Source organism: Chenopodium album, chromosome 24 (genome assembly GCF_948465745.1).
Source record: "Chenopodium album chromosome 24, dcCheAlbu1.1, whole genome shotgun sequence".
In the NCBI taxonomy this organism is placed as follows: Eukaryota; Viridiplantae; Streptophyta; class Magnoliopsida; order Caryophyllales; family Amaranthaceae; genus Chenopodium; species Chenopodium album.
Genome location: NC_137857.1, coordinates 17,527,132 through 17,543,649, shown reverse-complemented (window position 1 = coordinate 17,543,649; position 16,518 = coordinate 17,527,132). Strand labels below are relative to the sequence as shown.

At 38.6% G+C, this 16,518-nt stretch overlaps 1 protein-coding gene and 1 non-coding gene across 2 annotated transcripts; both read left to right on the top strand.

The window, feature by feature from the left end:
* Positions 1-3,714: 3,714 nt before the first annotated feature.
* Positions 3,715-3,820, top strand: LOC145612848 (small nucleolar RNA R71). Its single transcript, XR_014106762.1, has one exon. It is a non-coding gene; the product is annotated as a small nucleolar RNA R71 (small nucleolar RNA).
* Positions 3,821-6,987: 3,167 nt separating this feature from the next.
* LOC145610006 (ERAD-associated E3 ubiquitin-protein ligase component HRD3A-like) lies at positions 6,988-16,233 on the top strand. The gene is made up of 6 exons (XM_081665254.1): positions 6,988-7,631; positions 8,100-8,591; positions 12,740-12,955; positions 14,727-15,050; positions 15,179-15,421; positions 15,808-16,233. The coding sequence occupies exons 1-6, from the start codon at positions 7,101-7,103 to the stop codon at positions 16,024-16,026; spliced, it is 2,025 nt and encodes a 674-aa protein (XP_081521380.1). The 5' UTR covers positions 6,988-7,100; the 3' UTR covers positions 16,027-16,233.
* Positions 16,234-16,518: the final 285 nt, after the last annotated feature.

Below are 16,518 nucleotides of genomic sequence, written 5' to 3'. Positions count from 1 at the left end.
TTGCACCGCCCAACCTTGAAAGGTGATCCGCCACCACATTCTCGGCTCCCTTCTTATCTCTCATTTCATAATCAAAGTCTTGGAGAACTAAAACCCATCCCAACAACCTTGGTTTAGCTTCCTTCTTCCCTATCAAATATTTGAGAGTCGAATGGACGGTGTACACAATTATCCTAGAACCAACGAGGTAGGTTCTAAACTTCTCAAATGAATGAATAACCGCTAAGAATTCCTTCTCGGTGGTTGTGTAGTTTCGTTGGGCGTCATTGAGAGTTTTGGACAAATAATGTATGACATGAAGCTTCCCATCCTTCCGTTGCCCAAGAACCGAACCAATAGCCTCGTCGCTTGCATCGCACATGAGCTCAAATGGAAGAGACCAATCCGGACCTTAGACAATAGGGTCGGTGCAAAGGGCCTCTTTCAACCTACAAAAAGATTCTTGACAAGCATCATCAAATACAAACTCTTTATCTTGTTGTAATAGGGATGTGAGAGGCTTTGCAATCAAAGAAAAGATCTCACTTCCCTCAAGTTGGTGGGGGGAGGAAGTTTCTCAATGACCTCTACCTTGGCTCTATCAACCTCAATGCCGGCATGGGAAATTTTATAGCCAAGAACAATCCCACTTTCTACCATAAAATGGCACTCTTCCCAATTCAACACGAGGTTAGCCGTCTCACATCTTTCCAAGCAACGAGATAAATTAGATAGACAATCTTCATAGGTGGCTCCTCCAACGGAGAAGTCATCCATAAAGACTTCTATCTCATCCTCAATCATATCACTGAAAATAGACATCATACAACGTTGGAATGTTGCGGGAGCATTACAAAGCCCAAAAGGCATCCTACGATACGCATAAGTACCGTAGGGACATGTGAAAGTCGTCTTCTCTTGATCCTTGGGGTCAATCGGGATTTGGAAAAATCCCGAATAACCATCAAGGAAACAATAGAAGGAATGCTTTGTAAGCCTCTCCAACATTTGATCAATGAACGGTAATGGAAAATGATCTTTGCATGTACTTGTGTTAAGTTGGCGATAGTCAATGCACATGCGCCAACCGGTTACAAGCCTAGTGGGAACTAGTTGATCATGATCATTTTTCACTACCGTCATTCCCCCTTTCTTAGGCACAACTTGCACGGGAGATACCCAATCACTATGAGCAATTGGGTATATAATTCCCGCATCAAGAAGCTTAGCCACTTCCTTCCGCACAACCTCTTGCATGGAAGGGTTAAGCTTCCTTTGCCTTTGCCTAACGGGTTTGGAATCTCCCTCTAGATCAATTTTGTGCATGCATAAAGAAGGACTTATACCTTTGATGTCATCAATGGTATAGCCTAAAGCTTTCTTGTGTTTTTTTAAAACATTGATCAAGAGGGAGGTTTGCTCCTCCGTTAGGTTGGAATTAATAATTACGGGGAAAGACTCATTAGAACCAAGAAATACATACCTCAAGCCCAAAGGTAGAGGTTTCAAGTCTACCTTTGGTGCTCCCTTACCATTGGTGCTCTCCTCTCTTTCCTCAACTTGAAAGAGATCATGGATATGAAAAGCCTCTTCCTCCATACTCTCATCCATGCACTCGCTCTTGCTTTCCTCTAGCAAATCCTCATAGAATTGAATGTCGTCCTTGTGAGCACCTAGCTTAGAATCATTCAACAATACACTTTCTAGGGGATCGTTAGAAGCATGCAAATGGGAACGAGAAAATTCACTAAGCATGGTATCTAGAACATCAACTCTAAAGCATTCACCACTTGAGGAAGGTTGTTGCATGACATTATTCAAATCAAACTCAATTGAATCATTGTCAATTTTCAAAGATATTTTACCCTCCTTCACATCAACGATGGCCCTAGAGGTGGCTAAAAAAGGCCTACCCAAGATAATAGGAATCCTCTCATCCTCATCCATCTCTAGCACATAAAAATCCACGGGAAATGTGAACTTTCCTACCCTAAGGGGAATGTCCTCAACCTTACCCATGGGAAATTTAATGAACCGATCCGCTAGTTGGAGAGTAATGTTAGTGGGGGAAAGGGTTCCTACACTAAGCTTTAGGTAGACGGAGTAGGGCATGAGGCTCACACTTGCTCCTAAATCACACAAAGCTTTGTCAAACTCAATGCCATTAATAGAACAAGGGATGGAAAAACTACCCGGATCCTTCAACTTGGCGGGAAGTTTGTTGGAAAGGATTGCACTACAATTGGCGGTCAAGCTCACCGTTTCACACTCCCTTCTCCCACTCAATAGATCTTTCAAAAACTTAGAGTAATGGGGCATTTGTTTCATGGCATCTACAAAAGGAAGGGAAACATGCAAATTCTTAATCACATCAAAAAACTTCCCAAATTGAGCATCAAGCTTAGCTCTCACAAATCTTTGGGGAAAAGGTAACCTCTCCTCTCTAGGTTAGAGATTTAGGGGCAAGGGGGTGGTCTCTTTCTCCTTTTGCACCTCAACATCCTTCTTCCTCTCAACATTAGAAGGCTCCTTGGTTCTCTCATCCCCTCTCTCTAACTCTACTTCTTTTCGAGGTTCCTCCTCAACTAAGGGGTCACTCCCTACTACCTTTCCACTCCTTGTTGTCACGGCATACAATGGTTTTGGGTTGACTCCTTGACTAGGGATAGAGGAAGAAGAAGAAGAAGAGGAATTAGAAGCAAGTTGGGTAATTTGGGTTTCAAGCATTTTCATATGAGCATTGGCTCGCTTTTTATCCTCCTCATTTCTCTTCTTTTCCTCCTCATGCATTTTCATGATGGCATCTAGCTTAGCCATCACGGGATCATTAAGAGGGCCTCAATTTGAAGAGGTTGTTGAGGTGGAGGAAGTTGGGCTTGATGGAAACCTGGAGGCCTATTGGTTTGGGCATAGTTAGAAACATTTTGGCCCCTATTGCCTCCGGTGCCTTGGTTGGGAACATTGATTTGTCGATTGTTTCCCATGTTACCTTGATCACCAAAATTTTAATTTTGATGGTCATGGTATCGGGAGTTGGGTTGTTGGTTTTGATAGCCATACCCCCTTTGGTTAGAGTAGCCTCTTCCATTGAAATTGGAAGGGCCTCCCCCACCATGGTATTGGTTACCATAACCACCACCACTTTGGTTCCAACCACGGTTTCCACCTTGATTCCAATTCCCCATTTGATTGGAGTTTGGCCTCAAGTTCCCTACATTTTCCATTCTAGGAGCAAAATTCATGGCATTGACATCTTCTACATTATCATCATGTTCATAGGGAGGGGGTTGAACTTCACAAGCATACACACAATGGGAGGTATCATGATCATAAGTTTCACAATTTGAGCAAAACATGCATCCTTGAGGCATTTTATTATAAGAAGAGGGGGAAGAAGTGGTCATACCATTGCCTCCCTTGGTTGAAGGGGAGGTATTACCATGAGGGTTGGACCTTTCTTTCATCATTTCGTCCATTTGCTTGGCCATCTTGGAGATTAGGGAAGAAAGGTTTTTGATTGCGTTGGCTTTCTCCAATGCATAGACACCTTTGCTAGAAGTGGCCTCCCTTTCTCCTTCATACCAATCATCATAATGCTTTGCGGCCTCCTCTATGATGCATTCCACTTAATCCTCTCCTTTGTTCATGATTGGACCGCCGCCGGCGGCATCTAGGCTTGTTCTCCCTTGTGGTGAGAGACCTCCATAGAAAGTGTGGATGAGTTGATACTTGGGTATCCCATGATGTGGGCATTGACGTTGACGCTCTTTGTACCGGTCCCATGCCGCACTCAGAGTCTCACCACTCTTTTGGCGAAAACCTTGAATTAAAGATCGAGCCTCGGCGGTCTTCCTATGGTTATAAAACCTCCTCAAGAAAGCCGTAGTTACTTGATCCCAAGTCGTGAGAGAGTTAGGGGGCACCTCCTTCTCTAGCCATTCTAGACCTCTCCCAATTAAAGAAAATGGAAACATCTTGAGGCAGATGTACTCTTGAGTCACTCCATTGGCTTTGATTGTGTCACAATATCTCTCAAATTCTTTTAAATGCTCATGAGGGCTTTCAAATTTTCCACCCGAGAATTGTTTCCTCTCTATCAAAGCAATCAAATTGGGCTTGATTTCGAAATTGTTGGCTTGAGTGGTAGGGGTCAGGATCCCACTTTGGGCTCTAAAGGCTTCGGGAGCCCCAAGACGACTCAAAGGTGTATTCTCTCCCATTTTAGAACCTTCTTCACTTTCGGACTTAAAGATTGAAAGGGGTTGATTCCGGGACTTGATGGTGAATTAGCACTATTTAAGTCTTCACTTGAGGGTGAAGATGGTGGAGTATCTTCCAATTCTCTTACTCCTTCTTTCGTTGGGGTGTGAGAATTTCTACTCCTCGCTCTCGCTTCTCTTCGAAGTAAGGACAAAGATCTTTCTAGCTCCGGATCGATGGGAATCAAAGACCTTGAGCGAGTTCGTCCTCTGTTCATACAACAAAGCTAAGGAGAACGTAAGCACTGACAAGTAACAAGTAGTAGCAAATACTAACAAACAAGGAATGAGATAGTCTCAAATAAAGTAATGAAAAAACAATGGAAGCCGTCTCCCCGGCAACGGCGCCAATTTGACAAGGGAATAAACGCGTCGTCAATTGTCTATCCCTAGATCAAATATAATTTATACACCTAAACAAACCTAATATAAGTATAAGGCAAGCATAGGGGTCGAACCACAAGGAGACATGCATAAACACCACATTCACTACTTAATACTTAAGCTACCTCGGAACAAGAAGTGTGAATAACTAAGAGATTAAACTAGAGATTAAGAATGATTAAAAATCAATATAACTAAGCACCAAGGGAAGTAGGTAGATGTAGTTGCCAATTGATCATGCAATAACACGGAAGCAAAGCAATGGTAAACTAAGCATGCAAGAATATCGAATTAAAGCTCAATCTAACCGCCTTCCGGGGTTAATCAATTTCTCCTAACATAGCCTCCATGTTTCCACACTAGAACCATATATTAGAAGGTGCAATCAAAGAACTATCGAACACTTGTATTAGCTTATTTGACTAGTCAATCAGCTTTACCAAACACTTGTATTAGCTTATATATATATATATATATGTATGTATATGTATGTATATATATATATATATATATGTATATATATATATATATATATATATATATATATATATATATATATACATATATATATATATATACATATACATATATACATATATATATATATTTCATGTTATTAAATTAAACTAAACAAAGAAAGTTATGTACACCTCATCACTTAATTTTAATTAAAACACATGAACCACAATTATACTAATGAAAGTCAATAAAGTTTAAAAAAAGTAAAAAAAAATCAGCAAATTTTGATGGAAAATTTGCAATAACCAACAAAGAAGGAGATAATTTTGGTTATTTCACAACTCATTTTTTCCAAGAAATTTTGACTTTTGCTGCCTCACAAACACCTCAATTTCAATTTTGCTACCTATCAAAACTTTTATTTTCTTTTGCTACCTAACACTTGCCCTTTTTTTAAATTTTGCTACCACTGAACGGAATCCGTTAAGTGGGTCCATAACGACATGTGTCGTGTTATTATTGGCCCAAAAAAATTAAAAAAAAATTAAAAAAATGAAAAAAAAATAAAAAAGGAAAAACCTAAACTACCCAGCCACCACCCCTGCGCCACCACCCCCTTCCCCCCACCTCACCGCACCCCTCCCGAAACCACCAGCCGCGTCGCACCACCACCCCCTACCCACCGGATCCCTTCCCCTCCCTTTCCTGCAACCGCCTCGCCCAAAAATCACCAAACCCAAAACCCTAAAAACTCAACCTCCATTTTTCTCTCTCCTCTGCCATGGGAAGCCAGCAAGCTGCGGCGGCGAAAGGGCCGTCATCTTCAACCGTTTTCGCGAAGTTCTCGATGAAACTGTCGGCGAAGGTACTCATGTCCCGAATTCCATGGCTCCAGAAGCCTTACACCTTCGATATTCGTACTCGACCTCACAATTTTTCATCAATTTCTGGTACTAAGGATCTTCAGCTTGCTGGCTTCCCATGGCGGAGGAGAGAGAAAAATGGAGGTTGAGTTTTTAGGGTTTTGGGTTTGGTGGTTTTTGGGAGCGAGGCGGTTGCGGGAAAGGGAGGGGAAGGGATCTAGTGGGTAGGGGGTGGTGGTGCGACGCGGCTGGTGGTTTCGGGGAGGGGTGCGGTGAGGGGAAGGGGGTGGTGGCTGGGTAGTTTAGGTTTTTCCTTTATTTTATTTTATTTTAATTTTTTTTTAATTTTTTTGGGCCAATAATAACACGACACGTGTCGTTATGGACCCACTTAACGGATTCCTTAATGGATTCCGTTAAGTGGTAGCAAAACTTAAAAAAAGGGCAAGTGTTAGGTAGCAAAATAAAATAAAAGTTTTGATAGGTAGCAAAAGTGAAATTGATGTGTTTGTGAGGTAGCAAAAGTCAAAATTTCTTTTTTTCCAAAAGGTCAAGAAAGTCATCAAAAAGTCATGAAAGTCAACAAAATTCAAGGATTTGATGGCATTTTTGCAATTACCATTTTACCAACAAAGGATGAGTAAATTATGGTCAATGCACTATTTCTTTCACTAATTTTCACTAATTTTTGCCAAAACTCCTAATCTTTCTCAACTTCTCACTTTTAAAGGTTGTAGATTTATAGTTAAGTTTGACATGGATCTCCTAAGGATGGGTACAACTTAGAAATTTGAGAGGCACAACTTAGAAATTTGAAAAAGTATGGGTACAACTTAAAAACTCGATTACCTTAGGGGCATAGCTTAAAAAAAACCCAAAAAAAAAATACCTAACAATCCTCCATTTCCATTTCCTCGTACGGGGAAGTTATAATTTTTTTATGTTAGCTGTCGTGGCAAAAATTGATTGGATATGCCACGCCAAAGTGCCAATGTACAAAAAACAATAACGAACAACCCAAAAAAAAAAAAAAAAAAAAAAAAAATTCAGCAATATAGCAGTATCGGTAACATAACTGGATGAACTCACACAATACAACACTAATCAAAATCAAAGAATTGAAAAACAAATTCAACCACCTATCGACGGCAAAAAAATGCGGCAACGATTCAGGCACCTGATCTTCATTGTGATTTTCTCTCTCCTCCCTCTGTGTTACCTTTGCCGGCCTTACGTACTCGTTCTCACTCAAGATGATCTTAAAGAATCCGTCAACAATCCAACCGAAGAACACTCCGATCCCGACTCCGATCCCGACTGGGACGAGTTTGGTGGAATTGAACCAAAGTCCGAAGACGAGCTCGATTCTGGATCATGGCGATTTATTCTTGAACAAGACGAAGTGGGGAGACATCAAGATGTATCATTGTATTACTCAGGGGTTTCGAAGATGGTGGGTGCTGCAAGTTTGGGTGAATTGAGATTGATGGAGGAAGCTTCATCGGAAATTGAGGCTGCTGCTAAGAGTGGTGATCCTCATGCTAGGTCTGTTCTTGGGTTTTTGTATCATATGGGTATTGGTAGAGAGAGGAATAAAGCCAAGGCGTTTTTGTACCATTATTTTGCTGCTAATGGGGGTAATTTGCAGTCTAAGATGGCTCTTGCTAATTTCTATGCTCGCCAAGATGTAAGGGTTTGTCTTGCTTAATCTTTGATTTTCGATTTTGCATGTTTTTGACATTGAATCAATTATTTATTAGTTGCGACAAATGAATTTTTTTATGTCTCATAAATAATACCATTTGTTGCGACTAATAAGAAACGGAGGTAGTATGTTGTTTTTATGATGATTTTGAAATTTGGTTGCTTATGTTACCATGCTTTGTTGTTGCTATTAGGAAGAAAATGTTCATAGTTCATTGGGGAAACATGGGTTATAGTTTCGTTTAGAGCAACTACATGCACAACTATAGAATGTCGAATTTTCTGTTTAATTTTGGTATTTATCAAATGTTTATATGGTGGAGTTAATTTTCATGTTTCTGATACTATTGTAAATTGTGGTGAGTAACTTGTATGGAGTGGTTTGCTTGTATATGGTTGAATTTGCATCTTTCGTGTTGTCTAGTGATTTATTACGGTCTCGTTGCTGCAGATGTATGACGAAGCAGCTAAACTATATGGTGAATTAGCTGAAGTGGCGGTGAATAGTTTTTTGATATCTAAGGATTCGCCTGTTGTTGAGTCAGTAAGGATTCATGTTGGAGCCGAGGAAAACAAGGAAGCCTTAAGGAAGTCGCGAGGGGAAGATGATGAAGATTTTCAGATATTGGAATACCAGGCACAAAAGGGCAATGCTGCGGCAATGTACAAGATTGGCATCTTCTATTATTTTGGACTCAGGGGATTGCGTCGTGATATTCCCAAGGCATTATCCTGGTTCTTGAAAGCAGCCGAGAAAGGAGAACCCAGGTCCATGGAGCTTCTCGGAGAGATATATGTAAGGGGAAGTGGGGTGGACAGGAATTATACGAAAGCTCTGGAATGGCTTACTCTTGCAGCTAAACAACAGCTTTACTCAGCTTATAATGGCATTGGATATTTGTATGTCAAAGGTTATGGAGTGGAGAAGAAGAATTATACGAAGGTAATATCTTCTTGCCATGAGCTGCGTGTTGTCATGAACCTACTTCTGGTTTTTAACTTTGCTGCTAACTGGTTTTTTATTCTGAGGTGTCAGTCCATTTAAATTAGTTGCATTTAGTGGCTCAATTGTTTTAGATCTGAGTATATTATGGTTGGAAAAGTGCATCTGATGAGTTGTAGAAAACCCAAATTCACTCACATTAGCTTTTTATTTTATTTTTTTTATTTTTTATTTTAATCTTTCTAGCTGAGAGTTATCTGTATGTGTCCATAGTTGAAGGTCTCTATATAATCCATACCAGCATGGTTGAATTCTCTTCCACAGCTCGCCGAGGGGGGGGGGGGGGGGGTTAGTATCTTATTTGGATTACATTGAGTACCTTAAAGTACAGTTAACAGACGTGAGTGCAAAAGAGAAGTGCCACTGGGGCATAACATGCATGCTCATGTGTGCACGATAGCTCTAGCTGTGTATGCTGTCAAGTAGCTTTTATTTTGTGGTTTTTTCAGCTAGCCATTGAGCAATTGCATTCCTGCAAGTACCATCTAGTCAAGATGGCAATATAGTCTGGATCTGACCCTTATCCAATCTGTTCGAAGAAAAAAATCCAAGCCGAATCCGAAAAATAATAATCCGAATCCGACTCCGTTTTATAAAATCCAACTCCGAGTCGGAGGAGGTTGGAGTTGGATTCTACTTTGAATCCAACTTATCCGATCCGACTCCAAATTTTATATGCACTTGTACTTATATATTTTAAATATTCTATTTATGGATTTATAGGTATTTGCCATTGATTATATATTTTGTTGCTATTGATAATTGGGTCAAAATAAAATTGAAAGTCATTTACCAAAAAATAAAAAAATAAAAATAAAAATAAAATTGGAAGTCCGGTCGGAGTCGGATGTTTGGTTTTTAGTCGAATTAGAGCAGATTCTCGGAGTCAGATATCGGAGTAAGAGGCAGATTAAAAATCTGACAGCTTGTAGGGTTGGATCCTGATTGGATGCAAAATCCGAATCTGACCCATTGCCATCCCTACCGTCCAACAGTGCTTGACTATAACAAAATTTCCCAATTATGTGCCTAGGTTCATTATAGGTAACCTAAATCTCCAAAGCCTAGACACCTTATGGTCCTTTCAAGGCCTCTATATTTGAAAGTAGAAACCAAAACTGCTCGGTGACTATTTTGTGCAAAAATTACTCAAATAACCATTTCAAAGCCCAGATTAACACCCGAAATATAAAAAAAAAAAAAAAAAAAAGAGAGAGAGAGAGAAAAAAGAAAGAAAGAAAGAAAGATAGCTCTAGCTGTGTATGCTGTCAAGTAGCTTTTATTTTGTGGTTTTTTCAGCTAGCCATTGAGCAATTGCATTCCTGCAAGTACCATCTAGTCAAGATGGCAATATAGTCTGGATCTGACCCTTATCCAATCTGTTCGAAGAAAAAAATCCAAGCCGAATCCGAAAAATAATAATCCGAATCCGACTCCGTTTTATAAAATCCAACTCCGAGTCGGAGGAGGTTGGAGTTGGATTCTACTTTGAATCCAACTTATCCGATCCGACTCCAAATTTTATATGCACTTGTACTTATATATTTTAAATATTCTATTTATGGATTTATAGGTATTTGCCATTGATTATATATTTTGTTGCTATTGATAATTGGGTCAAAATAAAATTGAAAGTCATTTACCAAAAAATAAAAAAATAAAAATAAAAATAAAATTGGAAGTCCGGTCGGAGTCGGATGTTTGGTTTTTAGTCGAATTAGAGCAGATTCTCGGAGTCAGATATCGGAGTAAGAGGCAGATTAAAAATCTGACAGCTTGTAGGGTTGGATCCTGATTGGATGCAAAATCCGAATCTGACCCATTGCCATCCCTACCGTCCAACAGTGCTTGACTATAACAAAATTTCCCAATTATGTGCCTAGGTTCATTATAGGTAACCTAAATCTCCAAAGCCTAGACACCTTATGGTCCTTTCAAGGCCTCTATATTTGAAAGTAGAAACCAAAACTGCTCGGTGACTATTTTGTGCAAAAATTACTCAAATAACCATTTCAAAGCCCAGATTAACACCCGAAATATAAAAAAAAAAAAAAAAAAAAGAGAGAGAGAGAGAAAAAAGAAAGAAAGAAAGAAAGATAGCTCTAGCTGTGTATGCTGTCAAGTAGCTTTTATTTTGTGGTTTTTTCAGCTAGCCATTGAGCAATTGCATTCCTGCAAGTACCATCTAGTCAAGATGGCAATATAGTCTGGATCTGACCCTTATCCAATCTGTTCGAAGAAAAAAATCCAAGCCGAATCCGAAAAATAATAATCCGAATCCGACTCCGTTTTATAAAATCCAACTCCGAGTCGGAGGAGGTTGGAGTTGGATTCTACTTTGAATCCAACTTATCCGATCCGACTCCAAATTTTATATGCACTTGTACTTATATATTTTAAATATTCTATTTATGGATTTATAGGTATTTGCCATTGATTATATATTTTGTTGCTATTGATAATTGGGTCAAAATAAAATTGAAAGTCATTTACCAAAAAATAAAAAAATAAAAATAAAAATAAAATTGGAAGTCCGGTCGGAGTCGGATGTTTGGTTTTTAGTCGAATTAGAGCAGATTCTCGGAGTCAGATATCGGAGTAAGAGGCAGATTAAAAATCTGACAGCTTGTAGGGTTGGATCCTGATTGGATGCAAAATCCGAATCTGACCCATTGCCATCCCTACCGTCCAACAGTGCTTGACTATAACAAAATTTCCCAATTATGTGCCTAGGTTCATTATAGGTAACCTAAATCTCCAAAGCCTAGACACCTTATGGTCCTTTCAAGGCCTCTATATTTGAAAGTAGAAACCAAAACTGCTCGGTGACTATTTTGTGCAAAAATTACTCAAATAACCATTTCAAAGCCCAGATTAACACCCGAAATATAAAAAAAAAAAAAAAAAAAAGAGAGAGAGAGAGAAAAAAGAAAGAAAGAAAGAAAGATAGCTCTAGCTGTGTATGCTGTCAAGTAGCTTTTATTTTGTGGTTTTTTCAGCTAGCCATTGAGCAATTGCATTCCTGCAAGTACCATCTAGTCAAGATGGCAATATAGTCTGGATCTGACCCTTATCCAATCTGTTCGAAGAAAAAAATCCAAGCCGAATCCGAAAAATAATAATCCGAATCCGACTCCGTTTTATAAAATCCAACTCCGAGTCGGAGGAGGTTGGAGTTGGATTCTACTTTGAATCCAACTTATCCGATCCGACTCCAACTTTTATATGTACTTGTGCTTATATATTTTAAATATTCTATTTATGGATTTATAGGTCTTTGCCATTGATTATATATTTTGTTGCTATTGATAATTGGGTCAAAATAAAATTGAAAGTCATTTACCAAAAAAAAATAAAAAAAATAAAAAAATAAAAAAATCGAAAGTCCGGTCGGAGTCGGATGCTGGGTTTTTAGTCGAATCAGAGCAGAAACTCGGAGTCGGATATCGGAGTAAGAGGCAGATTAAAAATCCGACAACTTGTAGGGTTGGATTCTGATTGGATGCAAAATCCGAATCTGACCCATTACCATCCCTACCTTCCAGCAGTGCTTGACTATAACAACATTTCCAGGCCTCTATAAGCTGCCATTATGTGCATAGATTCATTATAGGTAACCTAAATCTCCAAAGCCTAGACACCTTATGGTCCTTTCAAGGCCTCTATATTTGAAAGTAGAAACCAAAACTGCTCGGTAACTATTTTGTGCAAAAACTACTCAAGTAACCATTTCAAAGCCCAGATTAACACCTAAAAAAAAAAAAAAAAAAAAAAGAGAGAGAAAAAAGAAAGAAGAAAGAAAGGGAGACAAGACTCTGAGAATTCCCATCCTACTTAGGCTGGGTCATGTGAAAGATGTTTCAGCAATTAGTTTCTGCATTTTGGGTAGGGATTTAAATTATGAAAGCTATATAAATTTGTTGAGCAAGTTTAATTATCTTAACATATTATTTAGTTGCAAGTGTAAAAATGTGCCCTGCATCTCTTTTCTAATTCTCGTGATTTTGCTTAGATAGTGTTGGTATTTATTTGTTCTGTTTTTAAATTAAGAATTTCAGTTGTCTTAGGGAAAGGCTTTCTCTTTACAGGCAAAGGAGTTATTTGAAAAAGCGGCTGATAATGATGACTCTGGGGGCTTCTATAATCTTGGGGTATTGTATCTCAAAGGGATGGGGGTAAAGAAAGATGTGAAGCTGGCTTGCAAATATTTTATAATGGCTTCAAATGCTGGTCAACCGAAGGCTTTTTATCAGTTAGCAAAGATGTTTCATACTGGTGTGGGTCTGAAGAGAAATCTTCAAATGGTAAGCTGATTTAGCTTGCTTTCTTAATTCTTGACATGGCATGACTTTTTAATCTATTCTCTTAGTCACTTTCCATTACACTTCCGATCTGTGTTTGGTTCTATTTGAGGGGTGGTATGAGCTTTTGTCATCATGCAAAGTGTCATAAAGGGAGATGGAATCATTGGCTCTAGAACCCTCTTTCTAAATTCAAGGGATTGGCTTATTAGTCACTTTTATCCAATCCTTCAGTTCTTCCCATATTTCCTTTTCTTTTCTTTTCTTTTCTTTTTTTTTTTTTAATTTTTTTTTCTTACTATTATAAGCCGCCTCCTTATTCTCTCCTTCTCTCTTGCTTCTACTGACACTCTGTTCTCCCCACTTCAAGCACTCCTTCCTGCTGCCTCCAACCACATCACTGCTCAACTTTAGTCACCTTGATTCGTTACTGGTACCTCACCTTTTTTTTTTTTTTTTTTCCCTCTTGCCCTCCCCCTCAGTCTCTTTACTGCAATCACCTGCTGTGGGCTGTGAGGGCCCCTTGTCTTAGTCCAAGTTAAAGGTGCCTCTGCCAATGTTAAGTGAGCTAGTGAGAGTTGTGAGAGTAGGTTTACAGGTAAGTGAATCTTGTAATTGATCTGTCCATCAAAATACATGATCACCATTAATTTGGTTGGTGTGAGTGTGATTCATAAGCTCATGAAGTAGATGAATATTCTCATGAGGTGAACGTGGCAAGATCTGGTTAATATATTATTAACTTTTAGGAAATTTTGCAAAAAACACCTTTTTTAAGAAACTTTTTGCAAGAAACCACCTTATAAATTTTTTTTTTTGCAATGACATACCTTAATCAAAATTTTTTTTTACAATGACACACCTTAATCAAAATTATTTTTTGCAATGACACACCTTTGGCCAGAAAAGTAGGTTTGACCCCTTTTTCTGGTGTTGACCTGACTTGCACGTGACCTCTTAAAGCCACTCTCCAACTACGCCAACGACCAGAACGCCACCGAAACTTCCTTACCCACCCCACCGAAACCGCTTTACCCACCCCACCACCACCGAAACTACTCTCTCCGGTGGGTTGCATAGTTGGAAAGTGGTTTTAAGATGTCACGTGCCTTGCACGTGGTCGGGCCACGCCGGGAAATAGGTTCAAACCCTCTTTTCCAACCAAAGATGTGGCATTGGAATTTTTTTTTTGATTAAGGTGTGTTATTGCCAAAAAAAAAATTTATAAGTTGGTTTCTTGCAAAAAATCACTTATTAAAGGTGGTTTTTTTTTTGCAAAATTTCCTTATGCAATTGCAATATTAACACATTACTCATGGTTTGAATGAATGGGAAAAGGTGAAATGCTGCAAAGTCCAAAAAACACAACATTCTCTTTATTATAGTGTTTACATACGTTTAGGGTATAATTGTCCTAACCACACCCCAAAAATGAAATAATTCACAAATGAGCACAATTTTTTGGGACACCCGTAAAGGAATATGGGCATATCTATATAGGACATAGGGAGTTTCAAATTTACAAAGGTCCAATTAGTTTCAATGTCTCCATTGGAATTCTGATGAAATTGTCCTTTAATGAGGATTATTTCCATACGTAGATTTCTTAGGATAGTAAAGAATGTTGACTTTTATGACTAACTTTGCCTACTAAAACTGTATTGTGTACATTTTGGTTTCTACGATATTCTTTTCTGCATAATTTTTGGTGCAGGTTGCACTTAAAATAATTTTAACTAACTTTGGTTTAATGTTGGGTAAATTTGATTTTCAGGCCACTGCATTATACAAGGTAGTTGCTGAACGGGGACCATGGAATTCCTTATCTAGGTGGGCATTAGAGGCATACTTGAAAGGTGATATAGGTAAAGCATTACTCTTGTACTCCAGGATGGCAGAACTGGGTTATGAGGTAGCTCAGAGTAATGCTGCATGGATTCTTGATAAATTTGGGGAACGTAGCATGTGTATTGGAGCATCTGGGCTATGCATAGATGCTGAAAGGCATCAACGTGCACACTCTTTATGGTGGCAGGCTTCTGAGCAGGGCAATGAACATGCGGCGTTGTTGATAGGAGATGCATACTATTATGGTAGGGTATGTATCTCTGAGTAAATCAATTTTTCTGTGCATTGGAAGAGTGAATTTTTAGTTTTAGATTTTTGGAGGTTGTCTACGTTTGAAAATTTTCATTGCTGATCATTGTTATCTTGATATCTTTTTAGGGTACGGACAAAGATTATGAACGTGCTGCTGAGGCATATATGCATGCAAAATCTCAGTTTAATCCACAGGCAATATTTAATCTTGGGTACATGCATGAGCATGGTCAAGGACTTCCGTATGATCTCCATCTTGCAAAACGCTACTATGATCAAGCTCTGGAGATTGATTCTGCAGCAAAATTACCTGTCACCCTTGCACTTACAAGCCTATGGGTTCGGAAAAATTATGCCAACAGTTTTCTGGTGAGTTTAATCAGTTGCTTGCTTTCACTGAAATACTATCCACAAGTCATTAATTAAATTATACATTTAAATTTAATTTATCAAGATGCAAATGAAACATTTGAATTTAATCTGCATATGATGTGATAAATGTCAAGCAAGTATTGTTCTCCCATCAAAGTTTCTTCAAAATTTTGTAACAGATTGAATAATCAGTGTATTATTTATTACAACCTCATAAAACATATAAACAATAGTCATGAACAATTGTCCCCCTGATTTAGCTCCCTGGTAATTGTTCTCCCATTAAAATCTAATCCTTGATTACTAACATTACTTAATTATACCATATAAGCCCTTGTTACTATAATAGTTGGCAGCATTGCTAATGTAGTAGTTTATTACAGGTGCACACAATTGATTCTCTGCCAGAAGTCTATCCAAAACTTGAAGCATGGGTTGAAAACATCATCATGGAGGAAGGAAATGCAACAATACTTACTCTTTTTGCTTGCCTGCTGGCGGTTCTTTACCTTCGTGAATGGCAACGTAGACATGCTTTTGTTCCACAGGCTGATGATGCTGCACAACAGCTGAACGATCAGCTCATCCAAGCACCACATTGACCTGCCATGTATGTGTAGTTTAGGGCCCAAAGGATTGTATGTCATGAGCTAATTCCTTTCCCTTTTTTGGGGCACATCCAACTCTTGAAAGTAGCTCTTCTCTTGTTATGTGAATAGGCAAGTCTACTATTGAAGCTATTGTACATCTGAAACTCTACAGCAGCCTTGTTTTTTGGAGAGCAATTGTTAGCCTCTTACGTTAGCTGATTTGAACTTTGGTAGTTTTCTGCTCTTAATTAGTAAAAAAGTGAACCTAATTCTATTCTCCCATTACATGTGACAGCGAAAAACTATTGAATCAGTTCATCCAAATGCAAAACTGAACTTTTTCCAGTGCTTAATATCTTTGGTTTCCTTCCTTCTAGAATGAAGTCTTCTAATTCTAAACCAAATAAGCATATAATGAAGGAATGGAGAGATTACATGTGATAGGAATGAAGAAATACACAAAATTAAGATCTAATACCTGAAATCAAAACGTTCTTTCCAGAG

Coding starts and splice junctions, on each gene's coding strand:
- LOC145610006 (XM_081665254.1), top strand. CDS start 7,101: ATGCGGCAACGATTCAGGCACCTGATCTTCATTGTGATTTTCTCTCTC. Junction 7,632..8,099: donor ATTTCTATGCTCGCCAAGAT/GTAAGGGTTTGT, acceptor TCGTTGCTGCAG/ATGTATGACGAAGCAGCTAA. Junction 15,422..15,807: donor ATTATGCCAACAGTTTTCTG/GTGAGTTTAATC, acceptor AGTTTATTACAG/GTGCACACAATTGATTCTCT.